The sequence below is a fragment of the Strix aluco genome, chromosome 2 (genome assembly GCF_031877795.1).
Source record: "Strix aluco isolate bStrAlu1 chromosome 2, bStrAlu1.hap1, whole genome shotgun sequence".
NCBI classification, from domain to species: Eukaryota; Metazoa; Chordata; class Aves; order Strigiformes; family Strigidae; genus Strix; species Strix aluco.
The window spans coordinates 118,135,280-118,153,387 of record NC_133932.1 but is presented as its reverse complement, the minus strand read 5'-3'; the positions used below and the strand labels follow the sequence as shown (position 1 = coordinate 118,153,387).

The window sequence follows — 18,108 nt, the reverse complement described above, 5'->3', positions numbered from 1 at the left end:
AGAGGAGGGTGTTACCTAAAAGTACAAAAAGCAATTAAGCCTTGTGAACTGAGCATGTAGGCAGGATAAGGGGTTAAGCATGACTTTAGACAGCAAGCACACAAAAAACACCGAAAAGAGGGAAGTAGGGAGGAGAAAAGCAAGGCAATCTGGAGCTTGAAAATTCAATAGGCTGGGGAGGTGGGGAAGACGCCTCTCCTCCTCTGCAGTGCCTGCCAGCTAAAGCAAGCAGCACTCACTCACTGTGGGGGCACTGCTGGGAACCCTGCGCTGCTTTCACTGATGTGCAGGGAGCAGCTCTGGCTCAGGCTGCTGTTTCTTCCACACTGCAGAGCTGAAAAAAGGACTTTCCTAATGCCTGAGCACGAGCCCTCGCTGAACACACGCTGGTGTCAGTCGTGCAGGCGGCTTGGGGGCTGAGAGACCAAAACAGCACTTCAGTGTGCATACTTAAAATTTTCATCCTCAAAACTACATCCAACCTGCAAGGCAGATACTTCATTAGCACTAACATTCCTCCAGTTAAAACAACCAGTTTGCTATTAATGGCTGAACTCAGCACTACCAGCTCTGTGACCCAATTGCCCTCCTCCCCAAGTAAATGCCAGACATCATCCTCTCTGCTCATACATCCAGTTCCTGCTTTTTAGCAGGGGCTTCATCCTTCTTACGCTTTCCATTTGCCCTCATGATTGTCAGTTACCACTTTCCTGTCAAGAGTTTAAACCTCAGCAGTAATACCTCCTCTATCCATTAGCTGCCACGATCTGAGAGTCAAGGGGAAAAAAAAAAGGGGGTGGGGGGGTAGGGGGGAAGTAAAAATTAGTTCCATTGAGCCTCTTCCCTGACTGGGAAACCACAAAGCTACTATGTGATCATGGCAAACCAAACCAAATCTGTGGTCTAGTGGCAGGGTTTTCCCAAAATTCACGGGCTCAAAAGTTTGTGTGCAAGGAGGGTTGATAGTGCCCTGCTAGTTTGACTCAGGGTTTTGTCTAGTGCTGGGCAATAGTCCTATTTCAAGGTAATGGGAGAAATAAAGAGAAGGAGGTTTTATGCATAGTTGAAAGTAAGATAATGGGCCTCCCCTAGATGCTGTTGTTTGCCTCATGTAGGGCAGGATGATGACTGAGTTCAAACCCCAGCAGACAGTGGTGAGCTTGGGAGCCCAAACCCTCCTCCATGAGGCAAGAGGAAGAAAATAATGGCTCTCTGCAAAAAAACAAGGAATCCTGTTACAACACATAGCACTGCTATTTGCCCAATATAGCATTCCTGGAGATGCTGAACACATAGCAGGACATTCTGACCTTCCCAGGAATCTGGGAGAAGGTAGCTCTGCCACAGACTGTGCTGCAGCTCAGACTCTCCTCTGCCTCCTGAGCAGAGGTGTTGCAGGCTCAGGAGGCAACAGCTTCTCCCTGGCAGTAAAACTGAGCACCCATTTCTGCGTAAGTGTAGAGCAGGGCCTGCAACAGCAAGTTCTCAACCTCCAGCAGTTTCTAACGCTTATGAACCACAGCGAAGTTCCTGGAAAAGTGGAACTGATTTGTTACAGAAGGTTTTATAGCACCAAAGTAGTACTGAAAAATACTTTTTCTAGTTTACTTTCATGTGGTTAAAAATCCTGAAGGTTCACTTCTCAGTAAACAGAGAGATGGGGGCGGGGGGAGGCACACCAACGCAAATGAAAATTCTTGTGGCTTGCTTTTGAATTTGCTGGCATTTCCCAGTGAGGTCCTGCTTTTGTAGTATGGGGAGCTGGCTTGCCACGTGCCCTGGCAGAAACTGATGATTTCTGCACGCTTGTAAACTAGGCTCTAAGTCTTCAATTTGTTGAGCACTGCACCAACAACATCTGTCCACCATTTGTATGACTGCAACACCACACGTTTCACAAATTCTTCATAAAAACACATTCAAGAAAGCACTCAATGAACTTACTGCTTGCATTAGAGAACATAATAAAAAGATTTTCAGAATGGGAGGGATGGCCAAGGTGCAAGAAATGATCACACAAAGGAGATGGAGGTGAGTCCCAGCACAGCAACTGAAAGAAAAAGAGGAATTCCACCCTGCTCCAGCACACAGCCAGCTGGTCACTACCATGTCTGGGCAGCATACATTACACAGGCAATCAAGGGATTATCTATAAGCACGATCAAGAAACTGTGCTGGACAATCAGAAAAAACAGTCTCCAGCAAGGTGGAATGCATGTCTCCTGAGAAAATTATTCAGCACTCATTTGGAGCCAGGACACAAATAGCCCAATATGGAATGGATTTGTCTTGATTCAAAGATCTCTGTCATACTGCCGCAACTTTTTATATTTTTAATTGGAACAGCCAGATTTTTTTTTGGTTTTGTAAACCAGGATACCCTGCACGTAATAGTATTTCCAGGGTTACAGTTACATCGATTAAATTAGATTTTACGCATCTTTATTAGGCTGACATCTGGCAGGAGGGTGGAATGAACAGTGACTGTGGCAAAGCTGGAAGAAAAGCATGAATGGGACAGGCAGCTAGTTTAAGTACAGACGATGGAGTCCTGACACTGAATGGAAGAAAAGATGCAGAAATGAAAATACACGGGGTGTGCTGTCAAAGTCACATTACGGTTGCATCTATAATTCTTTAGGATGTCACATCAAATCTAAAGAATAAAGTTGAAGACTATAAAAAAGTTCTTTCTTAATAGTTTGCAATTATATTAAAAGAAATAATGCATTTAGGGTATTCAGAGGCACACGGAGAAAAGCATGTAGGTGTTGAATATTAGTCATTCAAACCAACAGAGCAGAAAAAAAAATGCAATAGGACAACAGGTAAAGGAAGATATAGACTTGAAAAGCTTTGAAGATATTTAAAGAGTTGATACAGTGGAAGAACAAAACGAACAGGGAGAAAAGGAAGCTGCAGAGCAGCTGAGTCTGTGCTGACATTTTCTTCTGTTTTGAAGTAACACACATCCAACGGATTCATAAATGGTGGATAAAACCTGAACCGAACCATATAAAGACTTAAACAGGAGTAATTTTACACTGCTATTTGTCCTACAGAAGTCATCTCTTTGAAGGGCAAGAACTTAACTATATTATCACCTAGTATCAGCAGTCTTCTTTCTAGCATTTTATGTGTGAGGAGTAATACACTGCACCTTTGCATGCTCCGGATTAAATGAGTAATTTACAAATCACGCATTAGAGTGACAAAGGATACAGAAAGAGTTGCAAAATGCTTGGTCATTCAAGCAATCTAAATGGAAAAATGTGGAGATTTAAATGTAGATTGTGTTTATATTTCTCTAAATGCGAAGACAATATGTGTTGAAGTAACAGTTTCACATACGCACACATATGCTGATAACAAAGCAGCACAGAACAGGTCTCTACCATAGCCATTACCTGATTCACAAAGTTATGGGTACACAGTGTTCTTTGGCTTCAGCCTTCTGAAAATTAACTGACCCAGAAATAATTTTTTTAAAAAAGTATTTTCATATCCTCTCCTGTTCTATTCATTCTTCACCTCCCTGGGGAAATATTTTTAATTGCTTGGATTCAGTTAAAATGAAGAGCACAAGTTTCTCATCAGGAAAAAATCTATCTCTTACACTGCAGGGAAGCAGAACACAGCCTCAAACATTAGAATGATTACTTAGCCTGAAAAAGAAGACTTCAGTGCAGTACCAAATCCTGTGGATTAAGTTCTTCACAAACAGCTGGTACCATACAAACACTGCAGTTGTCATAATACATATATGCACACATGCATCTCTTGGGTGAAACCAAATTTCTATGTGTCAGTTTGCATACAAGGTTTCTGTATCCCAGTGACAGTCCAGATGGCAGGACAAGACCATTAGGACAAAAACAGTTTTGCTGTGCTGCAACTATAGCTGTGTGATCCCATAAAGATCAGAGCTGACAGAACCACCTCAGCAGAAGCCACATGGTACCAGGGAAGACATATCAGCTGCCAAGTGACATGAAGCTGAAAATATTCCAGGAGCAACAGTATTGCGGGTGACCAGCAGCAGATGTGTAGAGCAAGCAGACAGCAAGAGTCCAACTGGTTGACTTTCACCAGGCTTTTATTTAAGCATCTTCTGAAGATGCGAAATTGGGATCCCTCTCAAGTCTGGACAATACAAGCCTGCTGGTGCTATGGTAGGACAACACCAAAGACCACAATGCCACAGCAACTTCAGCCTCTATTTTGGTAATCAGAGGCATTTTTAATATTTTTTTTTTTTTTTCCAAAAAGCTAAGAAATGATGAAAACCTAGAAATAAGGACCAGCATTTTCCACTCCAAGCCTCAGTTCCAAGCAACATAAAGTTGACAGATTTAAGCTATGCTCACAATCAGATTATGAACATAAGCAGAAAGGGAGAAAAACGTGGAATGTATTTCACATGCTGTACACGTGACTTATGTAAGGGTAAGGCCCAAATTGACACAAACATCTGTAGCTTTAAGCAAACAGACAGGGTGTCTGTCCCTCCTTGATTTTACCAGTGCAAATTGTATTTGTTCCTTGATAGTAAAACATCTACTCTAGAGTAGCTATATCCATGGTGAGGCAGCTCGCAGTCCAGCCAGAATTGTTACCTAAGTCAAATAAAGGAAACCTGAGCCTGCCCAGCTGTTTTTTTTTTTTAATCTCTCTTAACGAAAAGAGGAAATGGTGGGGAATTAATGGACAGACCCAATAAATGAGAAAAACAGCAGCTGCCATCACCAAGAAAACTCGACTTGAAGGTCTCTTTAATGTCTCTCCTCATCTATTTTAGATAGCATTGTGTACATGCATTTGCAAGTCACAGAGACAGCCAGTACCCAAGGAACAAAGACTATATGTACTGGAGCCTGATTTATGGTAGGCTGGGGGGATGCACAGACAACACACATGGGACATGGACATTCTGTAGGAGTCACCACCACCACAAGCAGCTGCTTGAGCAGGATTTGAATACTGTGCCCAAGGAAGCACCAACAAGCTCTGGTTTGCTTGAGAGTGACATGATCAACCTCACAACCAAAAAGTGCTTCTGCTGCGTTTTGTAGCACATCACCAGTCACCTTCAGAGCAACAGCGGTGTGATCCTTAGTCCCTACCTCCTGGGCATGACGATGCTGGTCACTGTTTCTTCTTCCAACAGTGGTCTGGTAAGAATTTAGCCAGCATCTTGAATACTTCCAGAAAACAGACACACAGTAGTAATACTACCATGCTTTCAGAAAATGCAGTCACAGTAACTTCATTCTGTACTGGGGCAAATATGACAGTATCTGGCAATGATATTTTATAAATAAAATGGAAGAAAAAGTAGTTTAGTTCCCTTCAGTTTATCAGATTATATTATGCAACTGAATGCCTGGCTACTCTTTTGCAATTTAAATTACTATAAACTCACATACCTGGTGACAGTATTAGTATTTCTACACAGGGTACAGATTAAATTCCCCATTTTTTTTTCTTCCTGTTAACTTAAGTTTCAGTTCTGATGATCAACTAATTTCAAAATGTCTGCAAAAATAATTTTTCTTATGGATACAGCAAGAAAAAAAAGTGAGGAAAAGGACTGCCATTGTCAGTTACTTTATGTATATTCAGTGATGATTTAGGAAAAAAAAAAAGGTTAAAAAAAACCCAAAACCACTCCACACAAGTATGGCATACACCTGTGTATCACATGAGAAGTAGTCATGGCCTTTTATTTGCATTCTACTGACATTCAATTAGCAGCTTTAACATAAGCTTTTATTTAGCTTGGCAACTATCAGAAAAGCATTCTTAGGTTGACATAAATGAGTTTTAAATGCGTACCTTGGATTAGCTAAAAACTGAGGCATGCAAAAGCCTTGCAACCAGTCCTTCCACTGAAATCTAAGTTTAAAAATCTCATTCCATTTTTTTTAAGAAAAAAAACCCCACAAACACAACTGAAAAAAACCACCCCACCCTCACACCCCCCCCCATGCAGAGAGGCTATTTTTCAGTCTCTGCATAAAATCACATTGGTTCCTCTCAGGTACAAGCTGAAAAGAACAGCAGAGATTTAGGCTGAGAACAACAAAAAAACTGCAAAAGGAACAGTTACACCCTACTACTATTGTGATATCAACTTCCTGTTATAATAATGGCAATCTTCACTTTTGGTCACAAGGGCTTTTTTATTCAGAGACTGAACTTCGTGCTTATACAGAATTTTTAGTGACTGTGATGAACTCATTTTGGTTTTTATTTAAAAAAAAAATCCATAGCTCAACCTTCTTCTGGCAACTAATTTTTAATAAATACAATTTAAGTATCCAATGCAAGCTAATCCTGCACCCTGTTACAGCAATATATAATTCTAGACTGTTAACTCCCAAGCTTCTAGAATGATTATCTGACATGAGGAACAGGGAAGCATTAGTTTAACATAACTCAAGATTCACACTTATCTACAGTTGAAGTCTGACATCTGATTCCTGTTCTGTCATTTCAAACATAATCCTACTACCAAGATGCAATTTATTCTATAGTTTGCCAAAGAAGAAAGGAGACTAACAAGAATAAAGGGCAGAGTTTAAAACATAATGCAGTCTTGTTCACTGCCATATTACTGCCCAGCTGTCAAGAAGCCACATCTTGTCATGTGAAGGAGCACATGCAATCACCTACTAGTGCCAAAGGTTATTTGTACAAGTGTGAAAATGCAAGGGAAAAGACAAAATTATTTTTCTTTCTTCTGCAGGACAAGAGCATACTCTGAGACACGCTCACAGAACAAATCCAAAAGCACCTTCCCAAATATACTGCAGGAACTGCATCACGACATGGAAGATTTAAGTATATTCACAAGACAGCGTCATCAATAAGTGACAGCAACATAGGAAGACTGGAGACAGGAGAAACTGGATATAAGAGAGGTCGGCAGGTATCGGCTCAAGAGCAGTCCTTGCCTCTTGCTTTCAGCCCCTGGAAAGCTATGACTCACTTTTTTCTGAAGCAGCTGAAAACTGAAATGACTTAACAGGCTAACTTCAGATGTATTGGTGGGAAAACACATTGCCTTACATGCCTTGATGGAAGAACCTGGAAGCTTCTCAGCAACGTGAAAGAGGTTGAAACCAAAAAGGGAGGTTAGAGTGAAAAGAAGTATAGGAAAAGGTTATGAAACAAGCTCTCAACACAGCTAGCAAAGAGAAGACAGAGTAACTTACCTTCAAATGAGGCAGGCAAATGAACACACAAGAGACTGTTGGCCTGAATTAGCAAATCTACTTCAGCTGCTAAAATAAAATCCTTCTCCTGCATTCAGCAGTGAGTGCCCTCATTTGAAGGTCCCTTTTTTTCTCCTTGTAACCTGCAACATAGCTTGTAATGACTCTTGCCACCTTTAATGTATGCCCCACAGAATAACCTAGGCAATCTTGTAACAGCCAATTTTCATTAACAAAACTATCTGGACCCAAAACACCCAGATGATGACTAAAATGTTCATCCTGGAGGTTTTGGTACATAGCTGGGCAAGCAGAATTCTTAACACAGGTCAAGTTTACCCAATCAAAAGACAAAATTTTGTTATGAGACAGGCCAGTGTTATGAAATTAATTCCCCCATTTGCGCAGGGCTATTACAAAATTTGCTGCCCTTCACCTTGAAGGCAAGCTGTCTTTTTAGACTTGTCCTCTTAACAAACACATCGCAACAGAGATTTTACTACAAGCAAAACTCCAGCCTTCCATTGTCTGTTCCCAAAACAAAACTTTGCACTGTATCTGCTTCCTCTCATTGCTCCAACAATAGGATGAAAAGTCATACTGCTCAGTAACACACTGCTAGATGGCACATGGATTATATGTGAACAAGCATGACGTAAAACGCTATATAGAAAGGAAAAAACTAGAATACTAAAAAAATTAGAATACTAATTCCACATGCAAAACATAAAACAGACTTCCTGCCCAAGCTCTATTTTGCATAGCAGGATTTCCCTCACTTAAAGAAGTGCAAATACTTGTTCAAATTGAGGTAAGTATTGTATTCCCCATTCTCAAAGTTTCCCAAAAATCAAGTGGGAGTTCCCAAATCAGGGTAGAATCTTTGCCAAATGGGTTAAATAAAAAGGATGTCATCCATGATGAAGAGATCAAAAGAATCCTGGAATGCAAGAAGGAGGAATTAAAAAAAAAACCAACACCCGAACAACCCCAACACCCCCCTTCTACAATGTGAATTCCATGAACTCAGTGTAACACAGATGACAAAATAGTCAGCTTGATACTCTTAGTCACATTACAATACCCACAAATACCATTCCAGTTCCTTGAAAGATGCTATAATTAGTGTCCAAAGGACAGATCTTCCCCTCAGGAATGTCCTGGTATTGGCACAGGTGGGGTGTACGTGTTTTATTACAGAGATATTTATAAAATCCTCTGGAAAAAATGAAGCGTAAGAACTTCCCCGCTTCACATATTCACATAAGTATTCAGTGCAGAGTACATGATGCATGTTACTGGAGGTACATAGCCTGTAAACCCTAACACATCATTTTTTCTTAAAAATAGCTGCCCGAACTATGTCTAGAAATCTTCACCCAGGAAAGGCACCCTTGATCAAAGAAAAGAAATTCGCTTGAGGGAAAGAAAAAAAAAAAAGTGACAAGTGTGTAATGTTCCACAGTTCATCTAGAACTGCTTCAGCCCACTCTAAATTACAATGTCAGTGGCTGTTTATGCTCTAAGGAAGTACAGTAAGTACAGTACAGCCCATTCAGGTTGCTGGAATGTCACTGATCATATGCTCAATTGCATCTATTCATTAGAAAAATTCAATTCACAACAGCAGCTGCATTTACCACCACACCCAAAACGCCATCCAGTTGCCCCAGGTGATTCCAGCGGTTTACCAGCCTGCAGGACAGACACTCCATGCTCCTGTCCCTCTGCAGTGACTGCAAGTTACATTTCCAAGCCCAAGGAGTTGTATTTACTAAAAAACAGTATATTAGCAGTGCTTTTGGCTTCAAGCTTTTGCAACAAAAAAGGTCCAGCCTTTTGCAGTCATGTCCTACAAGTTTCAAAACAATTTATGCTGCACTAATTATTTTTGACTCAAACTTGCTAAATAATTACTGTTGAAAAGATGACTTAAGCAAACAACAGACAAGTTACTCCATTTGTTTAGGAAGAACTGTGACTAATTAGGTGTGTAATTTTGTTTTGTATCTCTTAAAAAAAAAAAGTGTGTAATCATGGCTTCTTTCAGGTCAACAGCAAAAGTCCCCATTAAGTTTTGGGGATCAGATTTCACTACAAAATCATAAGCTACACAACGGCTGAAAAGAAAACCTTGTGAAAGAACATCGGTCATTTAAAAGGAACTGGGAGCTTCCTAATCAATTTAAAAAAAAAAGTTTTCACATATAACACCTGTGATGACTGTAACTGAAAGACACAAAAATTTTGTATTTACTTCATGAATTATACTGCATTTTATATAGTTGTTAAGTTTATCAACCAGCTTATCACCAATTTCCTGCCTGCATGGGTCTTTCATAGAACAAGAATAAAATAATAAAATGTTATGATGTTTTCATTTTATTTAATTAAACCAATTTCATCTTAAAACTTAGGCTGAACAAGGAGCTACAAACCCTACATTTATCTTACCTAATACACAATGTCTCTTGCAGTATGTAAAATGGTTGTTGTTAAAATCTAACCATGCTACAGATATGCTAGATGAGTGAAGCTAATAAAAGTAATAAACAGAAGTAGCCTTTCCCCAGCCTCTAAAATTTATTCTCCTTCCTTCTAATTGTCACTTTTCCAATTCACCCTTTCAGAAATCCTTACTGTGGCCCAATAAACAGACTGAAGAATCCTGGTCTTTGCGTGGTGTCCACCAGAACAGATTACCGACAAGGTCAGGATTACTTTCCAGTGTTCCATCTAGAACACCAAAGAGCATCAGCCCAAATCCAACTTGAAAATGGAGTTCACATAAGATCAAACTGAATAATGTTATAGCCATCTATTCATTCTTCACAACTTCCTACAACACCCATGATTAGTGCTTCTTATGACAAATTGCCAACTTCAGGATACTTGCAGCTGTTGGAACAGCTGATTACTGTACCATGCAACAGGATCAGGAGGTGTAAGATCTTGTACTCCACAGAGTAGCTGTAGGGGAAGGCTCAAGTAGATCATTAGGTATTTACGGACAGAAATCCTTAACATCTAGACACTTGCTCCTGGCATTTGGGGGGGGGTGGGGAGGCAGGACGGACACAACTTCAATGCCCATTTACCAACCTCCACTAGCATTGGGTCCAGAGGTAAAGAAACTGAGGCTGCCTTCACTTCTCTGTTAAATCAGAGGTCTGTTAGCTGCCTGCAGGACTACAGAAGATGTCCATATCATGGGCATTTAAAGGCTTTGATTCACAAGCAGGAACAGGGTAGCTGGGGATGGCTGATTTACTACACATCATGCTCTGAAACAGTTCAGCATTTGATTCAAAACAGCTCAGGCACCAGGAGGAAAGGAAGAATCTAGAGGTAGTAATCAAGTCTGTCACCCTACACCATTCCATCCTCAGGGCCAGGTAGCATTCACACCATCTGAAGAAGCTCCATTCATTCATAACCCTCCAGGACAGCCAACCTTCATATGGCCTGGGCCCGCATTAGGAAACCCAGCATTTTTAGTCACAAGACTCCAGTTTTGGAACCTCTATCTGGACTCTGGCCAATTGTGATCCTGCTTATGCTTAGGTTTGAATGCCAAACACACCTAAGGGATAGGCCCAATAATGCTATCTCCAGGCAACAAGTCATAGCTAGGGAGAAAAGCTAAACGTGAGGATCATGGCCAATGAGGGAAAAAAAACCCACCACACCAAAAATGTGCAGCCAAATTTAAGGAGGTAGCAAAAATCTCCACATAAGAGTAAGAATCAGGCTCATTTTCAGTGCTCTATAAGGAGCAGTCATTGTATGACTGTTTAAGTCAAAATAGCTAAAGATATTAAAAACTTTACATACACAGTGCATTATACTGCCTTTAATACATTTTAACAGGTGCTCAGGTATTTCTGTTTTATACGTTGGCTTAACATTTCTGTGCTGTAGTGTGCTCAGAGTACTTTCCAAGATTTCAGTCCAACAAGCCTGTTCTGTGTGTGAACGATCTGTCCATGTAACCTACCAAATGCAGATTTCCAATCCAGAATCCAGCTGTGCTCATTTAACCTTGGCTCATACACACAGGGAGTGTTCTCATCCTAAATAGCTAGGGAAATTTAGAGGGTAGAGTTCTAAAAAACACTGTGTTTTCATGGCATGCTTGACATCAGAGAAAATCCTTGGTTACTCCAGTTAAATAACTCAGTACAGCATCTCGGTTCACTGGACTAGGAAGCGTTTAGTTGTACTGCAATACTTCTCATTGGATCTGCAATCTACTCTAACTCCCATTATCTCACATAGCATAAACTCTTTGGAATAGAAACAGCACTAATTAATGTCTCTATAGCTCCAGAGAAATGCAGACTGTTTATAGTAATACCTGATGTTAGTTTTGTTACACAGATTCAGCATATGGTCCAGGAGAGTCAAGAGACTCACACTCTGCCATGAGTCAATGGAGGTTAAGTTTTGAAATCGAGGAAATGCCACTGAAAGCACTGCAGTTTTAAATCTCTGCAATTTATATCAAGGACTATAAATGGAAGTGTTGCGGCTGGTCAATAACAATCACATGGGAAAAAAAGTTGTTTCTACAATAATTAGAATCTGAACCCAAAACAGCACTTCATCTCTAAAAAGCAAAACTTTGAACAATTCTGGACAGAGGTGAAAGTCAATACCAACGCTGGAAGCAGCTCAACACAAGACCATGTGAATGGTCTTTGAATTAAGAATATGTTCTAGCATCAATCTCAGAACAACAAAAGCAGGCATCTCTGTGCTAAGCCCCTTATCTAAGACAGGGCTACCACCTCTTGATAGAAGCAGAGGTGATGAAGAAAAGGTGTGCACCCAACCACTGCTGCTTGCTGAACATCCAATCACTTCCACGTGCTTCTGGCAAACAGCAAGTGAGCTTCTTTAAAGACCGTATACTGCCTCTGTTGTTTCTTCTATTTGCTTCTGACAGTGAACTGCACTTAGGTGTACTAGACAAAATTCTACCTTCTTACTCATAGCTAAGGCTTGTTCTGGTATTGAAGGAAAAAAAGAAGGAAAAAAAAAAAAAAGACAAGCTACCCTGTTTAGCCTTATACCTCAACTGTAGAAATCATAAGTGAATCCTAGAGGTCGCCATGACCATCTTTAATGTGAATTAACCCCATACTAGGCACGTCTCTCAACAGCAAGTCCATCTACTCTCCCAGTCATACAGCAACACGACTGTCAGAAGAATCGGTGCATTTTGTCAACTGGCAAGCTTGATAACTTCCATGAAAATCCTTTCTTCAGTCCTGAGTATAAGCCTGTTTTGAAGGCAGTGACAATCCCCCCTCCAAACTCATACGTACCTGATCGCAACCGGCATTCACCAGTTCCTGGAGCATCTGCCTGTTTACTTCAACAGCTGCTGTAGTGCTCGACTCATTAGCAAAAGGCAGCAAAGAGTATCTAATTTCTCGCAGAGCTTTCTGATATGGTCCAAACTTAGGCGTTTGTCTCATCTGCTGCTGCCTTGCAGCATCCTTCCCTATTAAAATCTTAGGCTCCAGAGAAATTTCACTGCCTGGTCCAATAGGTAGTCCCTGACCTGAAGATTTGGATGGTTGCTTTAAACCTTCTCGAATCTCTTGTAATCTCTGTCTGCTGTTTCCAGAATATGTTGTAGCAGGAAAAGTCTTTGGCCTCATTGTTAATCCAGTTTTCTCTGAGCATAAATACAGCTTTATCCTTAGTTTTTTAAAATGACTTTATTTTGCAAAAGTGTCGCTTGATGGTATCAATTTCTTGTAAACGTAATCCTTCAAAGAGAAAAAGAGAAGGCAAAATTCTCAAGAAATTTCTGCCAAGGTTTTACTTCAGCTCACGATCTTCACGTTTCCTACAGAAAATGAAAATCCTTGGAATCATCATTTTGCAGACTGACAGTGTCTGAAACAAAAGAAAATAGAAAGTACATGCAATTAAGTTGGTATTGTAAATGCCTCTGAAGGAACGGCATGACAATTAATTAAGTGAAAGTGAATCAGTTCAACCTATTAAGCTGTCACAGCTGGATTCTCTTTAACGATTTTCACTTTATCTGTTTCCAAGAACAGGATTCCAAAAGGCTTTTTCAATATAACCAATAAATAATTCCTTTTTTCTTTAGTTTCATTTTCAAAGTAAATGTAAATAAAACCCTTAAAAATTACAACACTTAAGAATTTTACAGTACCTAACTGCAGCAAGTTTCCCACCCAATTGCATAACCAAATCCTGGACAAGCCTATCCTATTTCATAATTAGGGAAGAGTATGCTCATGAAATGTTTTTCCCCCACTTAAGATTTTGTTTGTTTTACACTAGCTGAGCTCAGTTTCAGCAGTTTATGAAAAAGATTTATAATGGAAATATTGATGACTCTAACCATAGCAACTTCTAGTATTTCAATAACAAAGTGAATAACAGAAAGACAAGATATTTTGCCTTTCCACATGAATATCTTAGCAAAGCCTGAAGGTAAGAATTCTCCCCAGAACTGGAAGGAGGAGGGTAAAAAAAAAAAAAGGGGGGGGGGGATTTACAGTATTTCATTAGCTGTGCCTTATAGGGAAGAAAGGGAAAAGAGGGGTAGACGGAGCTACTCAGTAATAGCAGAAGAGGCAGAACCAGCTCAGTTAGCATCCCAACACAGAAAAAAGACTTTGAGACAGCTTTATGCTTCTCTTCTGACATGCGGCAAAGAACAACTACGCAGCAGAGCTGAGCTACTGTGCAACTTGCGATCTCTGTGCAGCATGAAGTTACAAGAATCCTACCTTAACTAAGTCTTCTGGCATCACCGTAACAGAAACATTAAATAATGGTGCATTCAGAAGAGGATTAAAAAGATAGCTTAATCAGAAATGTCATCTCGCTATTGATGCTGCTCATTCAAGTTTGCTTCTGCTGCTGCTATTAGCACTTACAAAGTGACTCCTGAATGGTGCTCAAGCCACTTTGGTGGGAAGGTTAGAATTTTGTTCACTTGTTTTCAAACCACAAATACAGAAGATAGTAACACACTGTATGTATGTTCCTCTTGGTCACTCAGAAGTCAACTGGATTTTTTTTTTTTTTTTTTTTCCAAAAAGGCACTTCACTTCTGATCATAGCACATTTATCATTGGAGAGAGTTTCTCCAGAAAGTATTGTTCTTTATTTTCACATGCTTACACTGGAACTCAACTCACTGCAACAACTCTTCCTGTGATAGCTACAGTATTTCCCAACAAAACAACCATTTCCATACATTTACCATCACTTCTCACTGCCAAGCAAACAGCTTACTACTGTGAAGGCCAAGAGAATCTGGACACATTCGCCTCCGAAACTCATCACCACTTCCTCATTAGTAGAGAGTCCAGTTCAAGCTTTCCTCTACAATCAAAGACTGAAATGCAACAGTGAAGTCAGACCCCAGACTCTTTTATGATGGCTCACCACTTTGAAATGCAGGAGCACAGATTAATCACTTGAGATGAATCCACGTCAAGCTCTTTCACTAAGATTGAAATGCTCAGTTAACTAAAAGACACCTATAATGTATTTGCGGTCTTGAGCTCCTCCACTCAGTAGTCTATAAGGATATCCTGCAATCCTAATTCAGAGAGAACTAAGAGTGACATAAATGCCCACATACACATTGGACAGGGTTTGTCACTTGTTTTAAAGGGAAGTGCTAAAACTGTTCATCTAGATTTTGGTATTTCCACAAACAACGTTGTTAGTCAATAACAGATCACGTTTTCATTGTTCTCAACGAAGATGAAAGCAACTGAAGGATCCCAAGAACAGAATATTTTCTACTTAGAATATAGTAAAAGATAATGCATAGCCTTGTTAAAAAAAACCCCACAATAGTATTGCAGCCTTTTTAGGATTACATCATAACTAGCTAGTGCTTAAAAGACACAGAGCAATTAATTGGTGTGTAACTGTCCTTCTTTTTCTGACAGCAGCAGGCACCATATGGCTGGGTTTAGGAATCTGGGTTGTTCTTCCTTTTCAGCCCCTTTGCCAATCCTCAGGCCTGGGATGTGCTGGAAAAGCTTGCAACCCCCCCACCTTTTTGCAGCAAAGGACTGCTTTCCCGCTTACACACATGCTTCACATAAAGAACTTTTGTGACCTTTAGCCTAAGCTCGAGTCTAATAATGCTAGGTCAAGCCAGCTGGCAACTTCCTCAGCTTACATTTACAATACTGCTAAACCAGAAAGAAATGTTGATCGTTTAGACAGAATGAATGAGAACAGTAACAACAGTAAGTACTGGAGCTAACAGCAAATGTGTTTCATATTTTGCAGAAAGGTTTTTTAACTAAATATGTAAAATAAGCCAAGAAATCAGAACATTAAATATTACAGATGATTTACAAAGAAAGACAAGCTGCCTGCTTTTTAAAATCTTCCCGTGACTTGCATTTTTAGCAAAAAAGGGTTGTATGCTTTAAAAGATATTCATTGTGTCTAATTCTCACTTCTGACTGTACATCTGGATTTGGATGACTCCAAATCCTTCTAATCTGCACCTTGCCTACAGCACGAATGTATCAGTAGCCTTCCTGCCACGATGAGAAAGGATTTTTGAGCTTCAAACCATTCTGACTAAACCTAAGGTTTTTTTCCAAAATGTTATATATTCTGCACTAATTAGAAGCTTGTCCATTATTTGAAATATTATATCTTCAGGATAAGCACAGCATTACTTTAACTGCATCAAGTTAGAACAATTTTTGAGTAACTCATTATTCTTCTTCATTTGAGAAATACCAAAAGCTGCTCTGGCAGCAACCAACCAACCACACTGAAATTATATGCTGATGTCTGTTGTCCCAGCAGCACTAGCTATTCACTCTCCTGTTTCTTCATTCACCAACAGGCTGCATGTGCTACTGTGTCTGTGGAGCTGGGACACAGGCAGGAAACTAAAGCTCAGTTTCAGGAGCTTTCAGGAGCTAAGTCCCAAACCCCGAGCTGGTGAGCTGTTTCCCCGTCTATAACCGTGCAGGCACTGTAGTGAGCTGACACAGAGATCACAGCAGAAGGAAGGAGTAAAGTTTTAAGAAACTGCTACAACTGCCTTCCCTCGTTCAATTTACAGTTAATTGCTTTGGGGTTTTTTGGATCACAAATTCATGAAAGCAGGGACGTCCACTTTGTACTGGAGGTCTAAGATTGTCGGCTGGGGGGCAGAGTGTTTCAAGAATTTCATTATTATACAAACCACGCTGCCCTTTATGAGTGGGCACATGGTGAAAGTGCCAAGAACTGAAGTGAGGATCTTCCCCCAAATCATTCCTCCTTCCTCCTGCAAAAGTAACTGTGCCTGCGTCCCACTGCCAACCGTAAGCACTGGCCCAATCCAGCGCGGTGGGAAACAGCTCACCTTCCCCATCCCAGCAGACCAGCAGTAATTGACCGCAGAGACTGGCCACTCCAAACAAGTTTGGAGGTTTTTTTTGCGTCATTTGCGCGAGTGCCTACGCCGGGGAAGGGGGTATTTCAACACGCACACCACTCACGAGGCAGGAGAGAGGGTGTCGAAGTGCAGAATTTTGGCAGTGACCTTCAACTGACTGGGAACAGCAGGGCCCCGCCGCAGCCAGATGGGACTCGGCGGGCTCCGGATGCCCCCACTCGGCTCCCCCCGGCCCTCACCTCCAGAGACAACCCTCGGCGGGGTCTGGCCCAGCTTCGTCGCCTCCAACCCCCGCGCCGGCGGGGAGTACCCCCGGGGAACGCGGGCGCCCCGACTCCTCTCCAGCCCCTGACACACTCCTTTCGCAGGCAGCGAGTTCCCAAAATAAACTCCGGCCATTCACCAGCAGCTCCGGCCTGCCGGGGCAGCCCGCGGAGCTGGTCCCCACGCCGCAGCGGGGGGGAGTCGGGCTGCCCAGCCTGGGGCAGAGGCCTCAAGCGGGCGGAACAGCCCCCCCCCCACTAGGGCTGGGCTGTCACACGGGTGTCCGGAAAATGTCGGAGAGTGCAGGCAGAGCGCCGAGGCTGCCCCCGGCAGTGGGACACACACACGGGACACTCACTCCCGCTTCAAGGACGGACCCGCCTTCGCGCTCCCCCCCTTCTCCACACGACTTTCCCCTCAGGGAAAAGCACTTAGCGGGGGGGGGGGGGGGGGGGGGAGGAGCGCTCACACCCGGAGTTGAGGGGAAACCGCGGCGCCGCGCCCCCCCCCCTCGCCGCCGCCTTCACTCACCTCCTCGGGGCGCCCAGCGCCGCCGCTCGCCTACCGGGGGCCGTCACGGAACGGCTCAACGGCGGCGGCGACCCCGACGGCGCGGGCCGGTCTCCATCTTCCCCCTTGGCCGTCCCGGGCGCCGAGTGCGGGGCGCAGTCGGGACATTCGCTACATTGTTGGCATTCCATTCGCGTCACGTGACCAGCGGCGCCCGCGTCACTCCACTCCCCCCCCGCCCCCTCCCGGCGCATACCAGCGGGGGGAGGGGCTTCTAGGGCGGGAAGGGCCGTTAGGGGTTGTCGCACCCCGAGGGGACCGGAGGGCGGAGGGGAGGCCAGGCCTCCCCTCCGCCCTCCGGTCCCCTCGGGGTGCTCTCCCCCTGATTTACAGGCAGTTTGTGACACTCTTTCCCCTCACAACACCGCCCCCTCGCTGGGTTTTGGGGAGAGGGGTGACTGAGGTGGTGAGGGAACAGCGTTGCCTCTGCTTATTGAGGTAAAAAGGGCTGAAATAGGCGGCTTGGAGGTGCCCGTCAGCTTCCCGGACGACGCCCCGATCTCATTTTAGGTGTGAGTTTTGTGGTGATAATCTTTTATTACTATTCCACGCTGAACTAAAACCACACACGCACAAAGCACCAGGACTATCGATGCCTATTCGGGCTTTTTTTTTTTGGTTTCTGGTTTGCTGCTT

The 18,108-nt window shown here is 42.4% G+C and overlaps 1 protein-coding gene across 1 annotated transcript in view; it reads right to left on the bottom strand.

The window, feature by feature from the left end:
• LATS2 (large tumor suppressor kinase 2) overlaps positions 1-17,602 on the bottom strand; it is a 51,788-nt gene extending 34,186 nt beyond the window's left edge. Inside the window, exons 1-2 of the mRNA XM_074816039.1 lie at positions 17,434-17,602; positions 12,548-13,127 (exon numbers count right to left, since the gene is read on the bottom strand). Of these exons, the coding sequence (XP_074672140.1) occupies positions 12,548-12,886 (339 nt within the window). The 5' untranslated portion in view covers positions 12,887-13,127; positions 17,434-17,602. The remainder of the gene's footprint in view (positions 1-12,547; positions 13,128-17,433) is intronic.
• Between the last annotated feature and the right edge of the window lie 506 nt (positions 17,603-18,108).